The sequence below is a fragment of the Ceratotherium simum genome, chromosome 2 (assembly GCF_057802395.1).
Source record: "Ceratotherium simum simum isolate JZ-2026a chromosome 2, ASM5780239v1, whole genome shotgun sequence".
Taxonomy (NCBI): domain Eukaryota; kingdom Metazoa; phylum Chordata; class Mammalia; order Perissodactyla; family Rhinocerotidae; genus Ceratotherium; species Ceratotherium simum.
In genome coordinates, this window is record NC_141901.1 from 48,322,220 (window position 1) to 48,348,394 (window position 26,175).

Here is a 26,175-nt window from a genome sequence, read left to right on the forward strand (position 1 = left end):
TTTCAGAATGAAATGTGGGTGTGGCTTTTGTCTAGAGGAGTTGATTATAAATTAGTACAAAAGATGCTCTCAAAGTTTTTAAGCAAATTGTACCAGCATGAACTGAAGGGATTAAGACTGTACAGAATGAAAAGATGCCTTTGGACCCACAACTGTTGCTGAGAGGAAGGAGGCTGAAAAAGTTACCCAACTGCAAACAAGGACCATGTCTTACGGAACTAGAAGAGTGACTCAAAGAATGGAAGCAAGGGGCCGGCCCGGTGGTGCAGTGGTCAAGTTTGCATGCTCTACTTCCCCAACCCGGGGTTCACAGGTTCAGATTCCACGCGTGGACCTATACTCCACTCACCAGGCCATGCTGTGGCAGTGTCCCATATACAAAATGGAGGAAGACTGGCACAGATGTTAGCTCAGGGACAATCTTCCTCACACACGCACACAAAAAGAATGGAACCAACAGCCCAGAGGGTAGACCAAGAGGTCTTCAGATCAAGAAGAATCATACACAAGGAGGTATACCCCAGGAGCTTCATCTTCACCTGAACTTGATTTAGATGGTGAGATTCTGGACTTCTGAGCTGATATAGCACATGTTACAAAACTTTTGGGGGCTTTAGGAGGGAATGAGTAATGCACACGGTGAAGTTTAAGGCCAAAATGTGTAAGTATATGGTAGATTAAAGATGGCTGAAAGTTCTTTGCTACTTCTCCCATTGAGAAGTGGGGTCTAATTCTCCTCCCCTTGAATCTAGGCTGGTCTTAGTAACTTACTCGATCAACAGAATGTGGTGCTAGGTCGTAAATTCTGAGTTTGGGTTATAAGAAGCCTTGCAGCTTCCACCTGGGCCTCTTGATATACTGAGCTGCCATGAAAGAAATCTGACAACCTTGCTGGAGAGACCCTGAGGAGAGGCCCTGAGACCACTTGTGAAATATCACCCAGCAATCCGCATGAAGGCATCAGGCCACACTCACATTCTATGCCTGACGCAAGTCAAGTTGTTCTGGGACCCCCAGAGCAGCCTTCAGCTGAATACCACCGAGTGACCCAGTGAACACCACACGAAGCAGAAAAACTGCTCAGCTGAGAGCTGTCCAAATTCCTGACCCACAAAATCATAAAATACAATAAAATGATTGTTGTTTTAAACCACCAAGTTTTTAAGTACATCATTATGCAGAAATAGACAACTGGCCTCAAAATGTACACAATAATTCTGATATATTATCTCATTCATTCAAAAAATACTTACTGAGGACCATTATGTGTCAGGCACTATTCTATATTCTAGGGACACAGTAGTTAAAAAGAAAAAACAGCAAAGACCCTGTTTTCACGGAGTTTACAGTCTACTGATATAGACAGACAATAAACAAAGAAATAACTACAATATGCCAGATGATGATAAGTGCAATGAAGAGAAACCAAGCAGTATTAAGAGAGCATCCCAACAAGGCAACCTTGTTTTATAAATGAAGAAACTGGGCCTTAGAGAGACTAAATGACAGGCCAGCAAGAGAAGCATGTTCCCAGGTATAATAAAACTGAAGTTTCATGTGGTAAAAAACATGGTCCAATGGAATTCATAAATTCAAGTCTGTTATCTGTATTATTAGTCCAACGAAGGAACTAATAATGGGCAGAACAGAGGCTTGGATAGATGTGCCTTATACCCAGACCATATAAGGAACCTGAAGAGAAAAGGTTGTACATATATGAATTGAAAGATCTGCCCTTCAGGAGCTGGAGCGGGGCAGGGCCTAGGGGATGTGTGACTCAGAGGACTATACATAGTAGGTGAAGTGGCAGCTGTGCCTCAGAGATCAGAACCAGGAGCAGTTTGTGAGAGATTGGGAAATAATCCTTGGGACAAGCAGAAATACTTGGGTGGGGAAAGGGGACTTGGGAAAAGACTTCATTTCCTAAAGGAACAGGTAGGAGTTTAAAGATAGCTAATGCTCATGGGACTTAATTTATTCCCACAAACTGGTAAAACTCAGGAGCAATTTCCTTACCTTAGTTCATTCAATTCAACATTAGTTCAACAAACACTTACAGAGCATATGCTAAACATTTGTGCTATGTGTTTAAAATCTAGTGTGGAAAGTCGGGCAGGCATTCATCAAACCGTAATACAAATCAGATAGTGTAAGGGCTACAGTAAAGGCACAAAGAGGAACACAAAGGAAGGAGTGATTAAATTTGACTAGAGAAGGTCTCACAAAGAAGGCAGCATCTGAGTAGGGTCCTGAAGGATGGTAGTAATATAGAACTTTATCATATGTTAGGATTGCAAAAAGTGCTTTTGTTTAAAAATTTAAAGTTTCATTGGTAGAAGGAGAAATGTTCCCAATCTCCCCTGAGTCACTGCCTAGGGCCCCATTCATCTGGAAAAGCCGTGCAGAGAAGCTGTCACTGGCAAGCATTACCACAGAGTGGTTAAGATTACTGGCCCTAGAGTAAGGGACACTTGGGTTCAAATCCCCCCCCGTCAATTTCCAGCCCTGTGATTTTGACAAGTTACTTAAACTCTGCTTTAGCTTCCTCATTTGTAAAGTAAAATTAACAATAACAACTACCTACCAGGGCACTTGTGAGAACAAAATGAGATAATATATGAAAAGGGTTTAATTCATTCCCCAGCACCTTTTAGGCCTTCAAAAAATCACAGCTATTTTTTTTATTAATGTTTGCCTACCAGGCAGGATTCTAACCCTGTATAGAAATTGTGAATTTTAATTTCAGTTCTGCTTCAAACTGCTCTCTAGGGCTAGGCCAGTGACCCAGATTCTCCATTTCTCAGCTCTCTGAGTTATCTTATGAGACCAAGGCACTGGCAAGGAAGCTGAATAAGCTGGTTCCCTCACTTCCTGTCTGGAGTTCTAGGCACAAAAAAAGTGGCTATTTCCTCCATCTTGTATTCCTCCCTTTATATCTTGCAACCTCCTCCCCCTGTCTTGAGGACTGTGTGTGAAAGAGGACCCATCTCTTTCACTAGTTAGCCTTGTCTGTCAGCTGTAACAAAAACCTCAAGGAAAAAAATTATGACCAAGCCTTCAGACAGCTGGTGGTAATTTACTCATACAATCTCCCTCATCCTTTCAACACCCCCTATTTATGTGTATCTGATGTTGGAGGAGAGCGAATCAGGCAAGAAATGTGGTATGTAAATTTCTAGGAAGAGGCTTAGAACAGTGAAGAGAGACTCGTATGAATTACCTGGATAATTCTCCTTGCTTTGAATGTAGATAATGGGCCTTAAAAATTTAAGGGACTGATGTGAGGGTTAATAAATAAATTTCTGGAACCAGAAACAATACTGGAATAAATTCACAAATAGCTTTCAAGGCATTCATGACAATTGCACCATCACTAAAACCTGAGTCATTTTCTAGGGTAGGGTGGGACAAGCAGTTCCAGTCCAAGGCCAAGCAGCATGCATCAGGCAATCTGGACCTCTTAAGAAATCCAGAGACGATAACCAATGCAATGCACGATCTTGGTGGAGAGCTCAGACTGGATTCTGAATCAGAACACATATTGCTGAGGACAAGGCAGTCATACAGCTACAGTCTCTGCCTTTGTTTCTGTATCAGGCCATCTACTAGCTTGTCCCCCAATGACCCATGGGTCAAGATAGATTTCTCTGGATTTAAAATTCTGGCAGACACTGAGGATCTCTGGTGTTCTATCTCCTCTACAATCGGATCTTAAAGTTTTTAAAAATCAATGTTACGTTTCACATATATGTATATACACATTTTCATATATACATATAAGTATATCTGTATATATATTTATTTAAAACAAATCAGTTTTTAAAACATTCCAGTTTGACAAAAATTTAAAAATTTTAAACATATGGAAAAGTTGCAAAAATAGTACAATGACGTCCTGTAAATCTTTCACTTGGTTCACCAGTCGCTAACATTTTGCCACATTTGTTTTCTCTCTCCCCACCCCCCAACACACAATTATTGATGCACCATATGAAAGTAAGATGTGGAGTCTTCACCCTTAAATATTTCATTGTGTATCTCCTAAGAATAATTAAAATTATTAAATTACTCTGATTATTTAAAAGAATATACCACTTCTCCCAGGTCAGCTTTTGTCGCTTTTAAACAGAATCTGAAGTATTTGCATTGAATTATTTAACTACTATCAGGAGCTATCCCTGGCAGATATTTGGCTCAAATATGTCCAACCAAGACAGCCTATCCAAATAATCACTCCCAGGACAAAGGTGAACTGTACGACAAAGACAAATTCCCTCATCTACATCACAACTACTGAAGTCAATTTCTTGGCAGTTTAGAACAGATGCTTGTCCTTTCTTCCAGCTGGCAATGGTTCAGAAATAGTGAGATACAGCCTCAGAAAGCCTCACACAATCAAGAAAAAATTTTAATGAGAAAAATCCCACAGCTGTGTTTTCACTTTTGTTTTAATTTTCATCTTGGCATATAAGAAACCAAAATACTGAGCTGTGGAGTTCAATGTCAAACATCTGGCAATCCTAGATAAAACATGAGCACACCTCAACAGTGCTTTATCCTTGAAAAGTCCAAGTGAGTATAGTGGCTGTAAGAGTTAATCCCATTCTAGATCATATCTGTTCAGTAAAAGAACAAACACACCCAACATTAATCACTATGATTCCTTTCAACTAAAATAATCTTTAAATTAGACAAAAGTATTTCATTTTGAGGCTAGATCTGTGACATAACAACAGATACAGAAATGCTAGCTGACTCTAAATCAGCTGTGATATACAGAAAAGAATGATTGCATCCTCTGTGTGTTGGCTTTGGTAAATTTGGAGACAGAGGGAGAGAAAAACCAAGGCCAGAAGGTCCTGGTGCTGATGGACTGGTTCAAGTGATTCAAGCTTTTGATTCAACTGTGAAGCTGTTTCAGGGCCGGACCTAGGGTGAGGGGAGGCACTCGCCTGTGGGGCAAAATTTAAGGGATGCCAAAATCTCAGTAATCAAGGTAAATGATATTTTAAAAAACAAAATTAGTGCAAAAAATCCATGATGAACAAAATATCAAAATTTTGAATAAAGGCCCCAGCTGCCCCTGCATTTGCACAACCCTAGGAGGGAATGCCTTACTTGCTTCAGTCTAGTCGGGGCCCGGCTGGTCATCCAGGTGGTGTGACAAGAGGCAAACTGGTACTCTCTAGTGCTCTGTTCTGCTGACCTTGCTGTCAACAGCTGTCTGTGCATTATGAATTGCCAGACATCGGGTGGCACTTAGAAGACACCACAAGGCAAAGGTGACTATCTGAGCCAAGGCCAGTTCTTCCAAATAGTTTTAAGGTTCAAGGGCAAGTTTCTGTGATTTATAGGGCATTGGGGAGATGGTAGAACAGATGGAAAAGGGAGATGGGTGGGGGAGGGAGAAAAGAACAAGTCACCTCATGAGTTGCTGCTAATGTAACCAGCCTGTCCTTTTAAGAAAACTCTGAGCCTCAACTCTCAGTTTGAGGTGCCTGCCCACTCGACTCAAAGACCAAATCTGCCTCACCTGTAGTCTTCCTGTCACATGGACTGCAGTTGGCTCTGGAAATTAAAAGTAGCCATGCTACATCCTCCATGCAGGCTCTAGTGAATTCAACCTGCTTAGGAAACTTCATCCAACTGGAGCCTCTCCTTTGGCAAGAGCTGCCCATCCATAAGTACCGAACCTGATCTTGCAACAGTGCAAACCATCTACAGGTGCCCCCTGCTGGCAGAACCTATCTTACAGAATCGGTCTCACAATGTATCTTGTTTGGCCCTTAGATGAGACTTAAACGCTCCAGGTAATCACAGTCACCAACACTACCCTCTATGATCTTACACCTGACCTGCTCCACTCATTTACGTTACCTGTCAGGCCATCTGTAGGCACCAGGTATTTGCATGTTCCTTCAGATGGCTTGCCTGGTTCCTAGTGGTAGGGCACCCTAGGCCTGCCTTCTGCTGCTCTACCTACATCTGCCTCACAGGGCCAGCCACCTCACTAGCCTTGGGTCCTTTGTGCCATTTTTTTTTAAAACCGATCCTCCGGGCAGGACACTGGAGTCACAGTTCTGACTGTGTTCTCAACCTGGAGAACTGAACTATTTGCCAGGCTCTTAGTCCACCTAGGGCCAAACTCTGCTTCCAGTTTTCTTTCATTGAAATATAACTTGGGGCTCAGCCCAATTGAAGGCAGGGCCCTGGTTTTTTAGCTCAGTTTGTGACGGCTTTATTTCTAGGGATTGGCCCCCGCTCCTGGTTCCCCTTGACATCCAGTTTCTGCCTGTGAGACTAGGACTAGATTGGAGGGCGGTAAGGTACACGGAAGTCTTTTAAGGTTTCACTGAAGCAAGGAAAAGAGAAAAAGCTGCAGCCACTGAAGAGCTGAAGTTGAAGGCTGAGAAAAACTAGCCCCTGTGGCCAACTAGAAGAGTAAAAAGAGGATATAAAATTTAGAGATGCGCCAAAGTTCAGCATCACGATTGAGCCAAAATCTGCCATTTGGCTTCAGCTTTGCAAAACCCAATAGCTGAATGCTGACTTCAGTATTGTTCCTTACATCTCTGAACTTATGCTCATGTGGGTTACCATAATATCTACCCAGCATAACATGTCGGTAATACAAATAAAGTATGCCATTTACATTTTTTTAAATATCTGAACATTCACTCTAAAATACAGGTAAGTATTCTAGATACAATTCAGAGTGAAAATCTCTTTATATATATACTTTACATGTTGAAATTCTGTTAATCCTTCAAAGTATAACATTTTAATTATTACGTAAAGAATGAAATGATGCAATAACTAAAAATGATTGTGACAACAAAAAGAATAAAATACCTAGGAATAAACTTAACCAAAGAGGTGAAAGATCTGTACACGGAAAACTATAAAACATTTCTGAAAGAAATTGAAGAAGACACAAAGAAATGGAAAGATATTCCGTGCTCTTGGATTGGAAGAATTAACATAGTTAAGATGTCCATACTTCCTAAAGCCATCTATAGATTCAATGCAATCCCTATCAAAGTTCCAACAACATTTTTCACAGAAATAGAACAAAGAATCCTAAAATTTATATGGAACAACAAAAGACCCCGAATAGCTAAAGGAATCCTGAGAAAAAAGAACAAAGCTGGAGGTATCACACTCCTGATTTCAAAATATACTACAAAGCTATAGTAACCAAAACAGCATGGTACTGGCACAAAAACAGACACACAGATCAATGGAATAGAATCGAAAGCCCAGAAATAAACCCACACATCTATGGACAGCTAATCTTTGACAAAGGAGCCAAGAACATACAATGGGGAAAAGAAAGTCTCTTCAACAAATGGTGTTGGGAAAACTGGATAGCCATATGCAAAAAAATGAAAGTAGACTCTTACCTTACACCATACACAAAAATTAACTCCAAATGGATTAAAGACTTGAATGTAAGACCTGAAACTGTGAAACTTCTAGAAGAAAACATAGGCAGTACGCTCTTCGACATCAGTCTTAGCAACATCTTTTCAAACACCACATCTGACCGGGCAAGAGAAACAATAGAAAAAATAAACAAATGGGACTACATCAAACTAAAAAGCTTCTGCACAGCAAAGGAAACTATCAACAAAACGAAAAGACAACCTAACAATTGGGAGAAGATATTTGCAAACCATACATCTGATAAGAGCTTAATCTCCAAAATATATAAAGAACTCATGCATCTCAACAACAAAAAAACTACCAACCCAATTAAAAAATGGGCAAAAGACCTGAACAGACATATCTCCAAAGAAGATATACAGATGGCCAACAGACACATGAAAAGATGTTCAAAATCACTAACTATCAGGGAAATGCAAATCAAAACTACAATGAGATATCACCTCACGCCCGTCAGAATGGCTATAATTAACAAGACAGGAAACAACATGTGTTGGAGAGGTTGTGGAGAGAAGGGAACTCTCATACACTGCTGGTGGGAGTGCAAACTGGTGCAGCCACTATGGAAAACAGTATGGAGATTCCTCAAAAAATCAACGATAGAACTACCATATGATCCAGCTATTCCACTGTTGGGTATTTATCCAAAGAACTTGAAAACACCAATTTGCAAAGGTACATGCACCCCTGTGTTCATTGCAGCCTTATTCACGATAGCCAAGACTTGGAAGCAACCTAAGTGCCCATCAAGGGACGAATGGATAAAAAGCTGTGGTATATATATACAATGGAATACTACTCAGCCATAAGAAACGATGAAATCCAGCCATTTGTGACAACATGGATGGACATTGAGGGCATGATGCAAAGTGAAATAAGTCAGAGGGAGAAGGTCAAATACCGTATGATTTCCTTCATTAAGTAGTAGATAATAACAACAATAAACAAACACATAGGGACAGAGATTGGATTGGTGGTTACCAGAGGGGAAGGGGGGAGGGAGGAGGGTGAAAGGGATAATTGGGTACATGTGTGTGGTGATGGGTTGTAATTAGTATTTTGGTGGTGAACATGATGTAATCTATGCAGAAATAGAAGTACAATGATGTACACCTGAAATTTTTACAATGTTATAAACCAATGTTACTGCAATAAACAAAAAATTTTAAAAAAAATAAAATAAAAAATAAAAAAATAAATAAAAAATAAAAAAATAAAAAAAATAAAAATCAATAGTTATTACCTTTATTAATAACATTAATATTACTATTAAGTTATTTTAACCTCATATATGCCCCCAGTTTCTGGCTCTACCAAGCCCTGACCAATCTGAGGGCAGCTTTGCTAATTTATATTGGAAACATACTCTAATTTGGTGGCAAGTACTGTTGCATTGTAGTGCATATAAGACACAATGGATACACCAGCTAGGATCTTTTCTTGGGCAAACCTGAGTAAATGAATAGAGGCTTAGGGACCATCACTGTAAACTACATATACAAGGTGGTCTCCCAATAGGTCATCTAAGGCAGAGCTTCCCAACCAGTGCACATCTTGTGCTGTAAACAGGTTACATTATCTGTCTGGAAATTGATCCCCTCAACTCTTAAGGCATCCAAGAAGATGGCCAGAGCCAGTCACTGCCAGCAGTGTCTTCCAGGGATGCTTGGAGAGCTGACTCAAGTGGAGTCTGAGGTTTTTATTGTTCTGAGGATACAGATGAAATTCTTTAACGTGACATACATAGTCTGCAGCCTCAGCTCTGGTTACACTCCTCCTTGCTTTTTGTGCTTGATTTGTACTAGCCTTGCTCCAAAAGGAAGGAATAAATCCCATTGTTCCTCTAATTTCCAAGAGTTCAAGTAATGGATGCAGTCTGTGGTAGGGGAACTCTTAAGATGGCCCCCAATGATCCCTGGTAATCACACTCTTTACCTTGGAAAGAAGTTTTTTTTAAGGGATTGACTCATGCAATTATGGAGGCTAAGAAATCCCACAATCTGCTGTCTGGAAACTGGAAGCCCAGGAAAGCCGATGGTATCGTTCTGAGAACCACAGGGCCTATAGTGTAAGTCCCAATCCCAGGTGAAAAGACTAATGTTCCACCTCACGCAGTCAGACAGAGAGAGAGCAAATTCTCCCTTCCTCCATCTTTTTGTTCTATTTAGGAACTCCGTGGGTTAGATAGTGACCACCCATATTGGGGAGGGCAATCTGCTTTACTCAGTCTACTGATTTCAAATGCTAATTTGATCTGGAAACACCATCACAAACTCACCCAGAAATAATGTGTAGCCAAATACCTGGGCACCTTGTGATCCAGGAGAGTTGACACATAAAATTAACCATCACAGCCACTAAGTTTTGGGGTTTTGCTATGCAGCAATAGACAACTGATACATGGACCACTGAACCCTCCCCTTCCCTCAATCCAAGGTCATGCTGTAGAGTTAGAGACCCAGCCCTCCCATTCACAAAGAAGCTATTATTCTCTTTAGTAAAGGACAAAGAATTCAGAGCACTTATTTAACAGGAAACTAGATTTATGGTGAAAAAATTAAGGGAGTGATAAGTAGTACCTTTGTAAGACCATTCTATAGAATATACTGCCTAAGCATTCTCTCTCCAGAATTACTTTTAATTACTTAAAATTTTAATTTTAAGCTTTTAATTACTACTAAGAACATTTTTTTAGAAGATATGTGCAATCCACCAAAACCTTTCTTGCTGAGATTATAAGAAAGCTGTACATTTTAGTTGCAATATATTATTGGAGATTACAAAGTCAAGGTTTCCATAGCAATGAGGCAAAAAGATGTTATAGATTTGGATATTATTATAGATTTGGACTAAAAGGATGCTAAAATATGGTATTGTTTCTATTTGTACCCTAAGGGCACTTGTTCACGTTAACATTTCTTTTACTGGTTCCACTTTCTCTGAGCTAGTGTTGTATGGTTAAATGTGCGTATGCATGAGCAAACACACAGTGGAAAAAGCTCCCCATTCTGTGAATTCATGTGCCTATTGTTCTGGGCAGTGAGCCCAGCTTCCTTTAAGTCTTTGTCATTTGAACAGTGTCCCAGATTCTCCTTTGAAATGTGCCATTCAATTTTATTAACCTGAATATGGAGCTCTCCCTGATGCTTTTTTGATAGATTTCTCAGTCACATCCAGGTACACTCCTTTTTGTTTTAATCAGGTCATTCATTTCTCTGTGCTGAGCTTCAGGCATTTTGCCACATGAATTAGAAAGCAAATCCTCGCAAGGTCAGATTTTAATAATGCAGCTTATTATTTTAAAACAGATGACATTTCACACTTGTTATGCTAATTTGGAGACCAAACCATTTTTGTCAAAGCTCTATGAAAGGCTTTTTGTTGTTGTTTTTGATCGTTTTGATTTGTTTGTTAAGGAAAAGCAAATCTAGAGTCATTGAAAGAAGAAAATTTTTAAAGCATACAAGATGGACAAAAATAACTACTCAAATGTACATGAAAAAAAATTTAGCACCTGCCAATTAAGCATCCCCTGTACCACTTCATAACCATGTCAAATTATTTAACATTTCTATAAAAGTGGGGATAATATCCAATGAACCTGAAATCAACAATCCAAAGAGGCTTATGCACCCCTATGTTCATTGCAGCATTATTCACTATAGCCAAGAAGTGGAAGCAACCTAAGTGTCCCTCGACTGACAATCGGGTCAAGAAGATGTGGTATATATATACAATGGAATACTACTCAGCCATAAAAAAAGACAAAATCATCCCATTTGCAACAACATGGATGGGCCTGGAGGGTATTATGTTAAGTGAAGTAAGCCAGAAAGAGAAAGACAAACACTGTATGATCTCACTCATATGTGGAATATAAACCAACACATGGACAGAGAAAACTGTACTGTGGTTACCAGGGGCAATGGGGGTGGGGGGTGGGCACAAGGGGTGAAGGGAGACATATATATGGTGATGGACAAACAAAAATGCACAACCCAAAATTTCACAATGTTATAAACTATTAAAACATAAATTAAAAAAATGATGGAAAAAAAAGCGGGAATAATAATAGCATCTTTCTCACAGAACTGGAGTGAGGATTAAATGAGATTACGCTTATAAATTGCTTAAGACATGGCGTGGCATGTAGCACGTGCTCAATCAATATTATTAACAATACAATTATACATGTAACAATAATAATGGCAATGCTGCTGCCATGGAAATGAGTGATCAAAATCTAACAGAATTCTGTTTGTAACTCCTGTGAGATCTAGTACCATCCCCTCTACTTATGAAGCTGCTCTGTCAAATAAGCCTGAGAGAACAGGTAACTTGAAGAAGTGGTTGGAATGTCCTGAGGCAAATATCTCCCTGCCTGCTACCACCTTCCCACCATGAACACTAGCACCATCTGGTCATCATATGCAGTCCTCTGTGAAGATATTTTTTATGTTATCCAGAGTCTTCCCCATTGGAGTGACCTCCATCCCTTTGTCCCATCACCTAACCACCACCACCCCTATACTGAGCGGGTATAAAACTTCAACTAGGGTTAAGCGAAAAACCTCAGCCAGAGGTTTAAATACAGCCTAAAACAGACTCCAACAATATCTCTCTTCTTCTCTTCATTATTTTCTCTGCTGGTTTTATTTTCAGTGTCTGCAAGGTAGCAAGTTATTTGCCAGCAGGTCCAGGCCTACTTTCTCCCTCAGATTCACATCCATTAGAAGAAAGGCTGCCTCTTTCAGGAGGCTCCTAAAGAATCTTGTTTGGACTTGAGTCAAGCGCCCATCCCTGAACTAATTTTACCCTTGAGGCTATGGGGTAAAATTACTCTTTTTTTTTTAATTCACATTAAAATTTTTTTTAATATAAAGACTATTTTTTAGAGCAATTTTCAATTTAAATTACTCTTTCTTAAAAGGCCTGTTATACCTCCTTTTAAAACTTCATTCTCCTCATCCAATACACCAGCAAATCTTGATGGCTCCACCTCCAAAATATCTTTTGAACCTGTTCCCTTCTTACCACCCCCACTGCTACCACCATGATTGAAATAAATCACCATTATCTCATATCTGGACTACTTACTGGAACAGTCTTCAAAGTAGCCTCCTTGCTTCCACTCTCGGCCTCCTAAAGTCTGCTCTACAATAGCAGCGTGATATTTTCAAACATTTTCCAGATCCCATCACACTCCTGCTTCAAACTCTTCATTGGTTTCTCAATGTCCTTAGAATAAAATCAACTTGTTACCACGGCCTACAAGGTCCAGCCCAGCCCACCTCTTCCGCCTCATCTCCGGCCACTCTCCTTCTGCTTAGCAGGCTCCAGTTGCCTGCTCTTCTTTCTCCTCCTCAAACCACCAAGCTTATTTCTACCTTAGGAGTTTTACAATTGCAGTTCTCTTGTTATCTGCCTCAATCCCTTTCTAACCAATGATTCTATTTTATTTTCCTTATAAACTTTATTACTATCAGAAATCATTTTATTTGTATATTTACTTGTTTGCTGTCTAGCTCCTCACCAGTACTACTACAGTTTCACTAAATTTAAGCTTGTGAGGGTAGAGCCTTTATCCAATAATCTTATTCTTTTCTGTGTGTGTGTGAGGAAGATCAGTCCTGAGCTAACACCTGATGCCAATCCTCCTCTTCTTTTTTTTTGTGTGTGTGTGCTGAGGAAGATTGGCCCTGAGCTAACATCCATGCCCATCTTCCTCTACTTTATATGGGATGCCACCACAGCATGGCTTGACAAGCAGTGCTTTGGTGCGTGCCCGGGATCTGAACCCACAAACCCCGGGCCACCAAAGTGGAGGGCACGCACTTAACTGCTTGCGTCACTGGGCCGGCCCCAATAATCTTATTCTTCATTCTATTCTAGCACCCAGAATTATGCCTGGCATTCCGTATACACTTTTCGAAAAGATGAACGAAACAACTTTGGCTACGTTAAGTTTTTAAAAAGAAGATTCTGGAAGGGGAGACTCATAGAACCAAAGGAACAGTTGAAGACTAAAAAACAGACTTGGAAGGGGCAGAAGTAGGGAAGGAATAAGAACCCAGGTAGCAAGAAGGAGCCAATTGGTTTCAACCATTTTTTTCACTCCTGTGTTGCTTCACTGAAGATGCAATGTTCATGAAGAGAGTTGGACTGTCCTAGTGTGGGTCTCATCACCCTCATTTAGCTAGAAGAGGGCAGGGTACCTTAACTGACTATTTCACCAAGACTTTAATAAAGTAATGGCGAAAAAGCTAACTCTCCAAAAGAAATGTAGGATTATTGTCCAAAGAAAGGAGGAGTGAATGAATGCTCCCACAGCTAAAAAAAGGGAAAAACCTCTGCAATAATCCCTGACCTGATATCTTGTCATCTAGAAGACATCTATTTTATTCTAATATAAACTGATGTATGCTTAAGAAATGCAAGCAGATTTTAATATTAAACTAAGTCAAACAAAAGCAGAAAGACATGACTGTTCAAAATCATACAGCACATTTGAAAGATATGCTCTTAAATGTTTTCTCTCTCCTATGCTTCAGAAAAATTTAGAAGTCAGGAGACAGTTCTACAAGACACCTCCTTTTGGAAGTTCCACACTAAAGCAATTCATTTCCCTGATACATGCTTCTCCTACCATATTATCTATCTCAGTTAATGATGTTACTAATCACTCCATGATTGACCTAGAAATTTAAGTCGCTCTTGTTTCCTTCCTCTTCCTCATTTCCCACACTTTATTGATCAACAAGTCTCATCAATTCTACCTCAGAAATTCTCAAATCTATCCCTTCTTCACCATTCCTACCACCACTGCCCAAGTTCAGGTCCTCATCACCTCTGACCCTGACCCAGCTTGTAATAGCTTCTCAATGATCCCCTGTCTCTTGACTCAACCCACTTCACCCCATCTCCCACTCTGTTGTCACACTTGTGGTTCTAAAGCAAAGATCTAAGTATGTCAGTACCCTGCTTTAAAACCTTCTATAGCTCCACAATGCTTATCAAAAATACAAAACAAATAAATAAACAGCAAAACAAAAAAACCACCTTTGTGTCTTGATTGGAGTGACAGAACACAGAAGTCTCTCAGAATTGCTTATAAATGCAAGTTTCTTTAATTCAGTGGTTCTCTAACCCTGCTGTATATAAGACAACCCTGAGTACTTTTAAAGAATACCAAGGCTAGGGCCTCAATCTGAAAGAGTCTGATTTAACTGGTCTGGAGTAGATCCTGCATGTCAGTGTTTTTAAAAACCTCTCCCAGGTAATTCTAATGTGTAGCCAGGATTGAAAACTACTAATTTAAAAGATGGCTAGAAAGATGCTTTTACTTCCAAATAGCATAAAGTAACAGGGTCTATATATATTCTCAATCACCCCTGATAGAAATAACTAAAAAATTGGATAAAATATACAAAACAAAGATTTTCAAACACTGGATATCAGGCAGCATAGATAGTGATCCCAGAGAATAAAAAAAAAAGTGAGCCACACAACTGCCCGAGCTTACTTCCTGGAAAGTATTTATGGTTCATAGCGGTAAGAGAGGGAATCAAAGCAGAGCCTACTTATCTCTCTAAGTTGAGATCAAGCTAGGAATCCAGGAAAGCCAAGAGAGCTAAAGTCCATAGAGCAGAGTACCAGAAAAGAGAAAATTCAAGAAATCTGCAGAGGGGCCCCTTAAGTATTCAGCTGAGTACTGATCAGCACATTTGTATAAGGAAACTGAAGCTGGGGTAAGAACCACATGAGAGAATCTGAGGGACAATCCTCTGGGCTCACACAAGGCTGGAAATAGTTTCTTTCCCTAGCAACCAAAATGAAAAAAATCTCATAATTCATGGCATATTGGGCAGAATACTCAAAAGACTATCAGCCCACTAGTGGGGAAAGTTAACTGTATATGAAATTTTGCTTTGATTTCACCTAGAAAACCTTAAAAACAAGACCCAAAAAGGTCAGATTGTTTCCAAGTAACTTAACTATGTCCCAGAATAAAGCTCAAGAATATTTACAGAAATACAAAATTATGTAGCACCCAACAGGTAAAATGCTTAATGTGTGGCATCTAATCACATACTACCAGGCAGAGAAAGAAGCAGAAAAACACTACTCAAAATGAAGAGAAAAATCAATCACTAGAAACATACTAGAAACTGACACAGATGTTAGAATTAAAACAGTTATTATAACATTCCATATATTCAAGAAGGTAGAATGAAGATTAATCAAGTTAAGTAAAATACATGTAAGTTATAAAAAAAGACACAAATCAAACTTCTAGAGATGAAAAAGACAATATCTGAGCTGAAAAATACACTGAATGAGATTAACAGCAGATTAGACAATGCAGAAGAAAGGTTAGTGAACTTGAAAACATAACATAAAAATGATCCAAAATAAAACAAAGAGAAAAAAGACTGAAAAGAATGAACGAAGCATCAGTGATCTGTGGGAAAAAAATCAAGTGATTTAATATATGTACAGTTGGAGTCCCCAAGGAAAGGAGTTAGAAGGAGTAACAAAAATTTTTCGAAGAAATAATGGCTGAAAATTGTCCAACTTTAATGAAAACTATAAACACACAGACCCAATAGGCTCAACAAACCCAAAGCACAAGAAACACAAAAATAACTACACCAAGGTACATTGTAATCAAATTGCTTAAGATCAGTGATAAAAGGAAAATCTTAAAAGCATTCAGGAGAAAAAAAGATCCATTATACACAGAGAAACAAAAATAAGAATGAATTCTCATCAGAAAAAATTGCAAGCTAAAAGATAGCAGAACAACATCTTTAAAATACTAAAAGAAAAAAAAAAGCAGTTACCTAGAATTCTATAATCAGCAGAGTAGCCTTCTTGTGTGTGAAACTTGTGCGGTCACACAGGGTACTATGCTCAGAAGGACTGTGTTTGACTTAATGTTCTGCTGTGATGGCTTGAAATTCTTAATAATTTTTGAACAGAGGGCTCTACATTTTCATTTTGCATCAGGCCCCAGAATTACGACCACATTATGTAGTCAGTCCTGATAACCAGCAAAAATAACTTTCAAACAGGAAGGTGAAAAAAAAACTTTGTCAGATATACAAAAGCTGAAAGAATTCCCCACTAGCATCTGCACAATAAGAGTAAGAAATGTTAAAGGAATTCTTTCAGGAAGAAGGGAAATGATACCAGATGGAAATCCAGATCTAAACAAACTAATGAAGAGCACTGGAAGTGGTAAATATGTGAGTAAATGTGAAACGACTTTAAAAAATATCTCTTACATCACTAATCATTAGGGAAATGCAAACCAAAACCACAGTGAGATTCCACCTCACACCCATTAGGATGGCTATTATTGGGGTGGGAAAAAAAAAAACCCAGAAAATAACAAGCGTTAGTGAGGATATAGAGAAATCAGAACCCTTGCGCACTATTGGTGGGAACCTGTGGCAAATAATATGGTAGTTCCTCAAAAAATTAAACATAGAATTACCATATGACTCAGAAATTTCACTTCTGGGTAAATACTCAAAAGAATTGAAAGCAGGGACTCAAAGAGTTATTTGTACACCCATGTTCACTGCAGCATTATTCACAATAGCCAAAAGGTGGAAACAACCCAAAAGTCCAGCAACAGGACAAACAGATAAACAGAATATGCTATATACATATAACAGAATATTATTCAGCCTTAAAAAGGAACAGAATTCTGACACATGCTACAACACGATGAAACTTGAAGACATTATGTTAATAATTTTCCTTAGAATTCTATTAAACATTTAAGGAAGAAATAAAGCCAATTCCACAGAAACTCTCTCCAAAAATGAAGAGGAGGGAATACTTCCCAACTCATTTTATGAGGCCAACATTATCGTTATACTAAATCCAGACAAAGGCATTATGAGTGAAGAATACAAACCAACATCTCTCCTGAACACAGATGCAAAAATTCTTAACAAAATTTTAGCAGATCTAATCCAACAATATAGAAAGGACAGTATATCATGACTAAGTGGGATTTATCCCAGGAACTCAACACTGATTTTAATATTCTTAATCAATTGATGTAATTCACCACATTAACAGAATTTTTTTAATGATATAGGCATCTCAATAAACGTAAAATTAAACATCCACTCCTAATAAAAACTCTCAGAAAATTATGATTATAAGGGAACTTCCTCAACCTAATAAAAGGTACCTACAAAAAACCTATAGGTAACATCACACTTAATGGTAAAAGACTGGATGCTTTCCTCCTAAGATCAGGAACAAGGCAAAGATGTTTGCTTTCACTATTTCAGTTCAACTTTGTATTAGAGGTGCTAGCTATTTCAGTAAGGCAAAATAAATAAACAAACAAAAGACATAGAGATTGGAAAGTAAGATCTAAAACTGTATCTCTCTCTTTCTTTCTTTTGTAGATGACATAATCATCACGTAAAAAATTCTACAGAATCTACGTAAAAATCTACTAGAACTAAATAGTGAATTTAGCACAGCTAGAGGATATAAGTTCAACACGCAAAAATCAACATAAACTAGCAATGGACAATCAGAAATTGACATTTTAAAGACAATGACACTTAGAATTTAAAATATGAAGAATTTAGGGATTAGTGTCTCATAAGAAGTGTGAATCTTATGTACTAAAAACATAAAACACTGCTAAAAGAAATTGAAGAAGAGCTAAATAAGGGTCTCTCAATCTCAACACTATTGATGTTTTGGGTTGGATAATTCTTCATTGTCAGAACTGTCCTGTGCATCGTAGGGTGTTTACCAGTACTCCTGACCATATGTACTAGATGCCAGTATCACCCTTGCTGTGAGTTATGATAATCAAAAATGTGTCCAAATATTGTCAAATGTCTTTTGTGAGGCACAATTACCCCCAGTTGAGATCCATGGACCTAAATAAATGGAGAGATATACCATGTTTATGGATCAGAAAATTCAATATTGTTAAAATATCAATTCTCTCCAAATTAATCTATAGACTCAATACAATCCCACTCAAATGCCTAGCAGGCTTTTTGACTATATTGACAAATGGATTCTAAAATGTATATGGGAATGCAGAGGACTTAGAATAGCTGCAACAATTTTGAATAAGAACAAAGTTGGAGGACTTGTACTACATGATTTCAAGACTTACAAAGCTACAGTAATCAACACAGTATGGTATTGGTCTAAAGACAGACAAATCAATGGAACAGAATAGAAAGTTCAGACATAGACTCACATATATATGGTCAATTGATATTCAATAAAAGTGCAAAGGCAATTAAATGGAGAAAGGATAGATTTCTCAACAAGCAGTGTTGGAACCACTGGATACCTATATGCACAAAATGAACTTTGATCAGTACCTTGCACTATATACAAAACTTAACTCAAAATGGATAAGAGACCTAAATGTAAAATGAAAAACTATAAAACTTCTAGGGAAAAACATAGGAGAATATTTTTGTGACCTTGGGTTAAGCAATGACTTCTTAGACATAACACTAAAAGCAAAATCCATAAAAGAGAAATTTGATAGTTTGGACTTACTTCAGCAAAATTTAAAAACCTCTGGTCTTTGAAAGCCACTGTTACTAAAATGAAAAGATAAGCTATAGACTGGAAGAAAACGTTTTCAAAGTACATGTATAATAAAGATTCATATTTAGAAAATATAAAGAACTCCCAAATTTAACAATAAAAAAGCAAACAACTCAATAGAAAATGGGCAGAAGATTTCAACAGACACTTCACCAATAACATACAGATGGTAATTAAGCACATGAAAAGATGTTCAACATCAGTAGTCAATAGGGAAATGCAAATCAAAACTGTAATAAGATACCCACTAGAATGGCTACAATAAAAAAGACAGACAGAGGCCAGCCCGGTGGCTGAGCGGTTGAGTGCGCGTGCTCTGCTGCGGCGGCCCGGGGTTCGCAGGTTCGGATCCCGGGCGTGCACTGACACAGTGCTTGTCAAGCTATGCTGTGGCAGCATCCCATATAAAGTACAGGAAGATGGGCACAGATGTTAGCACAGGGCCAATCCTCCTCAGTGAAAAGAAGAAGATTGGCATCAGATGTTAGCTCAGGGCAAATCTTCCTCACAAAACAAAAAAAAAAAGACAGGGGCTGGCCCGGTGGCACAAGTGGTTAAGTGCGTGCACTCAGCTGCAGCGGCCCGGGGTTTGCCGGTTCAGATCCCAGGTGCGCACCAAGGCACTGCTTGGAAAGCCATGCTGTGGCGGCGTCCCATATAAAGTGGAGGAAGATGGGCATGGATGTTAGCCCAGGGCCAGCCTTCCTCGGCAAAAAAAAGAGGAGGATTGGCAGATGTTAGCACAGGGCTGATCTCCTCACAAAAAAAAAAAAAGACATAACAGTAACAAATGTTGGCAAGGGTGTGGAGAAATGGGAACCTGCATGCATTACTAGTGGGAACATAAACGGTACAATCCCTTTGACAAAGAGGTTGGCAATTTCTTAAAAAGTTAAACATACGCCTACTCTTCTACTCCCAGAAATTTACCAAGAGAAATGAAAGCATATGCACACATAAAGACTTGTACACCAATGTTCACAGCAACTTTATTTGTAATAGCCAAAAAACTGGAAACAACTCAACAACTGATGAATTAATAAACAAATTATGGCATATCCATACAATGAAATACTACTCAGCAATGAAAGAAAATGGGCTACTGATACTGTCAATAGCATGGATAAACCTCAAAATAACTACTCTGAGTAAAAGAAGCCAGGCAAAAGCAAAAAGTACATACTGTATGTACCCATTTATATAGAATTCTAGAAAATGCAAACTAACATATAGTGACAGAAAGATCAGTGGTTGTCTGTGTGTTACTAGGGCAGGAAGAGACAGGAGGGAGGGATTATAAAAGAGCAGAAGGAAACTTTTTGGGATGAGGGATATGTGATAATTTCACAGATATATACATATATCAAAATTTTTCAAATCGTGCACTTTAAATTTGCCCAGTTTATTGTATATCAATTATATCTCAATAAAGCAGCAAAAAATAATAATAACAAAAGGAGAGATGGCTAAAGAGACACAATGGTTGACGTTTGATATTAGAAATTGACTGAACCTTCTCCAACATCATTCCCCCTGACAGTTGTCTGCTGGTTCCAGGCTATCCACCTAGAATGTGCAATCTGCTAGGCTTCAAAAGTACACAATGAGGCAGACTGCCATCAGCAACTCACTTAACTCCTCTTTTTAAATAGCTGTATACTTGAAAGAGGATCATCTTTGAATTACATCCTCATAGAAAAGTACTGTCCCAGTGTGGGTCTCACTTCAATAAGGCATTTTCTCAGGGCCATACATCTGCTTGTATCCCTGGGCTAAAATTTGCCTTCCCCTCAACCCTGACTTCATTATCTTATTAGGCCAGACAAAGTTCATCTCCTGAGTGTGTGAAGCCCTCTCTGATCCACTGTCCCTTAGCACCATATCCAGTTGCCACTAACTACCTGGTTCATATTGCCAGGACATAGGGGCTGTAACAAGGTCCCCCAATCCCACTTCCCTATCCCTGTCATGAATTTTACCTAGGGCAAGTACGCTCACCAAGCTATGGTGAAGACAAACTGGTTCAGAGAAGAGATGTGCAGACACTTGAAACAGACACAAGGATTCCCCAAGCCAAACAGACTATGACCTGGTTGAAAATATTAGCATGTCAGAGACAGAAAAAAGGTGTATGTAAGAAGAGAGTTTGATCATTAGTGACACACCATCCAGGGAAGGAAGAACCCATTTGTATCCCTTGATACTCTGTTTGAAGCTTTTAAGTGTTTTTTAAAATTTAGAATTCACTGATTAATCCCCTTTGTTCTAAATTCAAGTTTCACAAACAATCTTTTGGTTCTAATGTGGCTTCTGAATGCGGCAAGTATGCCCAGAGACCTCACTGAAATAACAAAAGAGGGTCTAATTCTCTAAGATGTTAGAATCCTCATTATAAATTAATAATTTGCCATCCTGGGTTTATATCATAGTCTCGCAGATTTGTTGAATATCAGTGTGAGAAACAGACTCAACAAGTTAAAGACCAGATTCTCACATACTTTCCAAGATAAGGCCACCTTGTATGGCTTCTTGGGACACAGTCAGCCAGCCTTCCCCAGAGATATTCTTTTATTTACTTATTTTTTATTTCCACAGTTCATCTTTCTGTTACAGCACTTACTCCATACTATACATAGTTAGATGAGCATAGTTTAGAACTACAGAGTCTCAGGTACCTGAGGGTAGTTTTGGATCCAGTTTTGTACTGGCCTCCACCAGCACTGCTCAATAAATAACACTGAATTAAATTGAATCTGGATAGTGTGCAGAGTTGCTTTCTTTCATTTTTTAGTTGATTGGGAGTTAGAAAATTGGATACCAAAAACACTCCTTCCCAAGTACAAGCCTCTAATTCTCATAAACCTCTAATATTATAGCTAAGACACGTATGTTTTTAAAAGTACGCTGCACATTCCTGGAGACTTGATTTTTAAATGAAGGTCAGAGTAGCACCAACCTCAGTGAAGTCCCTGACACTGTTTCCTTTGAGAATTCCTGAAATGTTTAAAAACATTTCAAGGCTCGTCATTACATCAACTAAGATGAATGTAGAGGTTTGTCAGATGAGTAACTATTAATGAAATAATTAAAGCATGCTATTTATTTTAACAATTAAACCACAATTTAGAGAACCAAATTCTAATCCTACAAACTTTTTGTTACCAAAGACAGTAAGAAAAATCACACCTTTATGATAAGAAGTCACGATCCACTTAAAATTTTGCAATGGTAATGCTTCTTTTGATGAAAGGAGGTCACCCCAGTGTAGATAAAGTAGTTAAGAAGATTTTAAATTATAAATATATATGCAGATTAAATTTTTTTGTTTCAAGCTTTAAAAAAACTCCAAAGTACTCTGTAAAAAATATTCAACACCCCATAGATACATATGTTAAAAAAAAAAGTACTTATATTTAGGCTAAAATTTCACTTTATAAAAAATCAAATAATGAATACTTCTTGCTTCATTCCTTCTTAAAAGCAGTAATTTATTATGGATTTCTTAATAGAAATGTGATTCCTTTAAGCACTGTTAACTGAATGTCTGATTCAGTCTTCTCAAATAAACAGTGGACAGTATGATGAATCAATACAATTAAGTGGCTGTAAATAAACTTGTTTCCTAGTTCACAAATAAAGCATAGTTCTGAACACAGAATACAGATTCCATTAATATTTAGTTCTGTAATAAATACTCAAAAGATCCAAATCCTGATTTTACACATAGGAAACTGAGGCCTAGAGAAATTAGTAACTTTTTTCAGATCCCAGTTAGTTAAGGGCAGCTTAGAGACTGAAACCACTATAGCCTTGTAGTTTGTTTCATGGGTACTAGCTTCCCATAAAAGAATAAGCCAAAGATGCTATGACAAGGAAATGCTTATTTCAAAAAAGGCAGCAGCACCATCTGTCTCTTCTCCAAAAAATCGTATGCATGTCAGATTTTCATCCTGCTACTGCTGCGTGAAGACAATTTGGGCCTCATTTGCCCGATCTTCCAAGCCAGAGCAAAGGAAGGGACCTGTTTGGGTGGAGCTTGTCCTGCACAACCTCATCCAGCCAACAGGCAGGGCTCCAGCTCTGTAGGGGAAGAGAGGTAGCCTAGGAAGAAGGGACCGTCACCAACCCCCATCTTGCTGTCTGTATCTAAGATAAATATGAAAAAAAAAAATTAAAAAGAGGGTGTAAGAGAAGGCAGTGCCTACTCTTTCAAATGTACTCCCATACACATTTCCTGATCCTTTATCTCCTTTTACTATCCCTAATGCTTCCACCCTGACATGGCCTTCTGAATCATGTATTCATCTCTCTTTTGACTCCACCCAACAAGCATGGCCTTCAACCTCATCTCCGCCAACAAAGCGGGTGGTCTACACATTAAGCAGAGACCTTGGGATAGAGACTGAGTTTCCCAAGATTTAGTCCGGTACAATCCAGCACCCCATCTTTATTTCTAGGCAACCCTCCACTGTCTCTCCCCCTCCCGTCCCCGCCACCAGCTGCATCACCCCTCACTCCTGGTGCCCTTCAACGTTCTCCAAGCTAATGTCACTTGGCACCAATCCCTCCCAGGCGCCCAGGTCTCCAGCCCCTGAGTCCCAGCCCCAGGAGCGGTTCTCTAGCCCAGCGCAAGGCGCGCCGCGCCTCTCGGCGCAGTCTGCAGCCTCCTGCGCACCCGCGGTGCTCTCACCTCATCCAGGGTGCGGCCGCCGCGACTGCCTCTTCCTCCTCGGCCGCTGCTGCCCAGCTCCCAGCCTGCTCGGGATGCCGTCCTTCCCGGCCAGGAGACCGCCGCGAGGGCTGTGGGGCTTGCGCCGTGTCCCCAGACCAGTAAGGCGCGTGGTGCGCCCGGCGGGATGCGCAGCAGCAGCTGCTGCAGTCGCAGCGGCGGCGGCAGCAGGATCCGCTGTTGGTCCTGTTCATGGATTTCCCGAGCCTGGCCACGCCAGTCCTAGCTACCGTCCCTGCTTGGTTTTCCTACGATCTTCCCGCACTGACAAGGCGCATCCATCCTCTAGGCGTGGATGAGTATTCACACCAGTTGCCACTGTTGTGGTGGAGACCTGGAAGGACTAGGCCTCCTCCGCGCCTGCCTCTGCCACCTGCTCCGCCCAGATTGCCTCTGTCCCTCTCCCACAAACATCCGCCGCTGCCTCTTCACCCTCTATCATCTCCCCATTCTCTCTCCACCTACTACCCCCACGTGGAGAGCTTTTCATTCCCAGACTTCATTCTTTATTTTTCCTATCCGTTCTATTGTCACCATCCTCAATTTCCAACCTCAAGAACTTTCTCCTTTTCTCATTTCCTCTCTCCCCGTATTTTCCCAGTTTTTGTTCTCCTCCTCCCTCAAAAGCAGTCATCCTCTTATATTATCCTCTCCTCAGAATCACTACTTCTCCAGGTTGTTGGCTAGCCTCTTTTCTCCCTCTTTCCCGCCTTCTCCTTCTTTTAAAATCTTCTTTTCAATTTTCCCTTTAGTTATTGTAAAAACCTTTCTCCTAAACAACCTCAGTTTTCCTTTCAGTTGAGGCCTTCTGATTGCCATTTTTCATGAAGAACTCATAGTAAAATATATATAGCTTGGTATCCACCATCAAGTCAAGGGTATGTTTTCATGGTTAAAAAAAAGTTCATAGGTCAAATAAGTCCTCCACTAAATGTTTGTTCTGAAAACCGTTTTCTTATATTCCAGTGTCCTCTAAGAATGGAAGCTAGTGAGTCTCCAGCAAAGCAGAATGCTTCTACTACACTATTCTGTATGGCACAAAGCCTGCAAGGGAGAAGCTTTATCTTTCTGGTGGGTACTATCGATCCCAAGGTTGATAGGCAATATAGTCACTATTGTTGATTGACTCGATGTGAACTGTGAAAATTAATAAAGGGAAACCTCATTTAAAATGGAGTTGGGAGGCTGGGAGGGGGAGCTGCCATGCAGTACCATTGAAGGTCAATTACAGAAAAGTCAATTATAGACCTCAACAGAAAGAAGTCAACAGGAAAGAACTGTCAATTACAAGAAGAAATGTAATTGGATCCCAAACAGAAATGGACTACCCCAGCAACTTAGCCAATGAGAAACTCTCACTGTCCTGAACTCTTGCTTTTCCCCTGTGAAGTTTCCTTCAAAACAATCCCTCCCATTTTCCTCCTTTTTCTCTATAAAATAACATTCCTCTCTCTTGTTTGTTGGATTTGCCAATGGTCTGCTATAGCATGCCCATTCCAAATTGCAATTCTATGACTATTCCCAAATAAATTCATTTCTCTGGTAAAATAACTGGCTGTTTTATTTTTAAGGTTAACAGAACAAAGCTGAACTCACCCTTAATTTATTTTTCCTTCCAAATATGCAGTTCAGTCTTTTTTTTTAACCCCCACACTACCATCAACCCAGTGGCTCAAGCCTCAAACCTGGGAGTCACTTGAGACTTGTCTTTCTCACTTATCCATCTCATCCAGTTTTTAATTCCACTTCTTTACTATTTCTTTATCTTTAAGTGGTCGCCCCCATCATGATTCCAACTGCCTCTTGGAAATGACGCTATCTAGTGTCTCATCAAGTATCTCATTATTCTTTCTTTCAAACCTCCTAACTTAATCTATATCTTTACCTCTCTTTCTTTCCAATCTATCTTCCCTGGGCAGTTTACCCTACCGCTCTCATCTCTACTTAGAAAGTGTTAATTATCTTTTGTTGTCTTTATATTTTTGGCCTCCTATTCTCCATTAGCTCCATCCCCAGCCTATAAAGACGCTCAAGTCTCCTCATCCCTAAAACAAAGTTCTTCCACCTCTAACCACCGTCATAGCTCTCACTTCCCTTCATAACCAGTTTGCTTAAATACATTGTATTCATTTGATGTCTATACTTCCTGACTTCCATTCATTCTTTACCACCTAATTCTTGGCAGTCGGGCTTCTAATCCTATTACTTAGCTGAAGCTGCTCTCCTAGCTGACTCAGACTTTGGCTTTGCCCACAGACGAGTAGTAGATTTTATATAATACACAAATTAAAAGGAATGGGTTCCTTAATTTAAAGAGAATATGCCATCTTCGTTAGTTGAGGCAGACAAACAGTTCATCGAAATTACCACAAACCCAAAAGCTA

General features: G+C 39.4%; 1 protein-coding gene across 3 annotated transcripts in view; it reads right to left on the reverse strand.

The window, feature by feature from the left end:
• PDE4DIP (phosphodiesterase 4D interacting protein) overlaps positions 1 to 24,177 on the reverse strand; it is a 198,988-nt gene extending 174,811 nt beyond the window's left edge. For all 3 annotated transcript variants that reach the window (XM_087444629.1, XM_087444580.1, XM_087444575.1), the window contains exon 1: positions 23,753 to 24,177. In XM_087444629.1, the coding sequence (XP_087300755.1) occupies positions 23,753 to 23,985 (233 nt within the window). In that variant the 5' untranslated portion in view covers positions 23,986 to 24,177. The remainder of the gene's footprint in view (positions 1 to 23,752) is intronic.
• Positions 24,178 to 26,175: the final 1,998 nt, after the last annotated feature.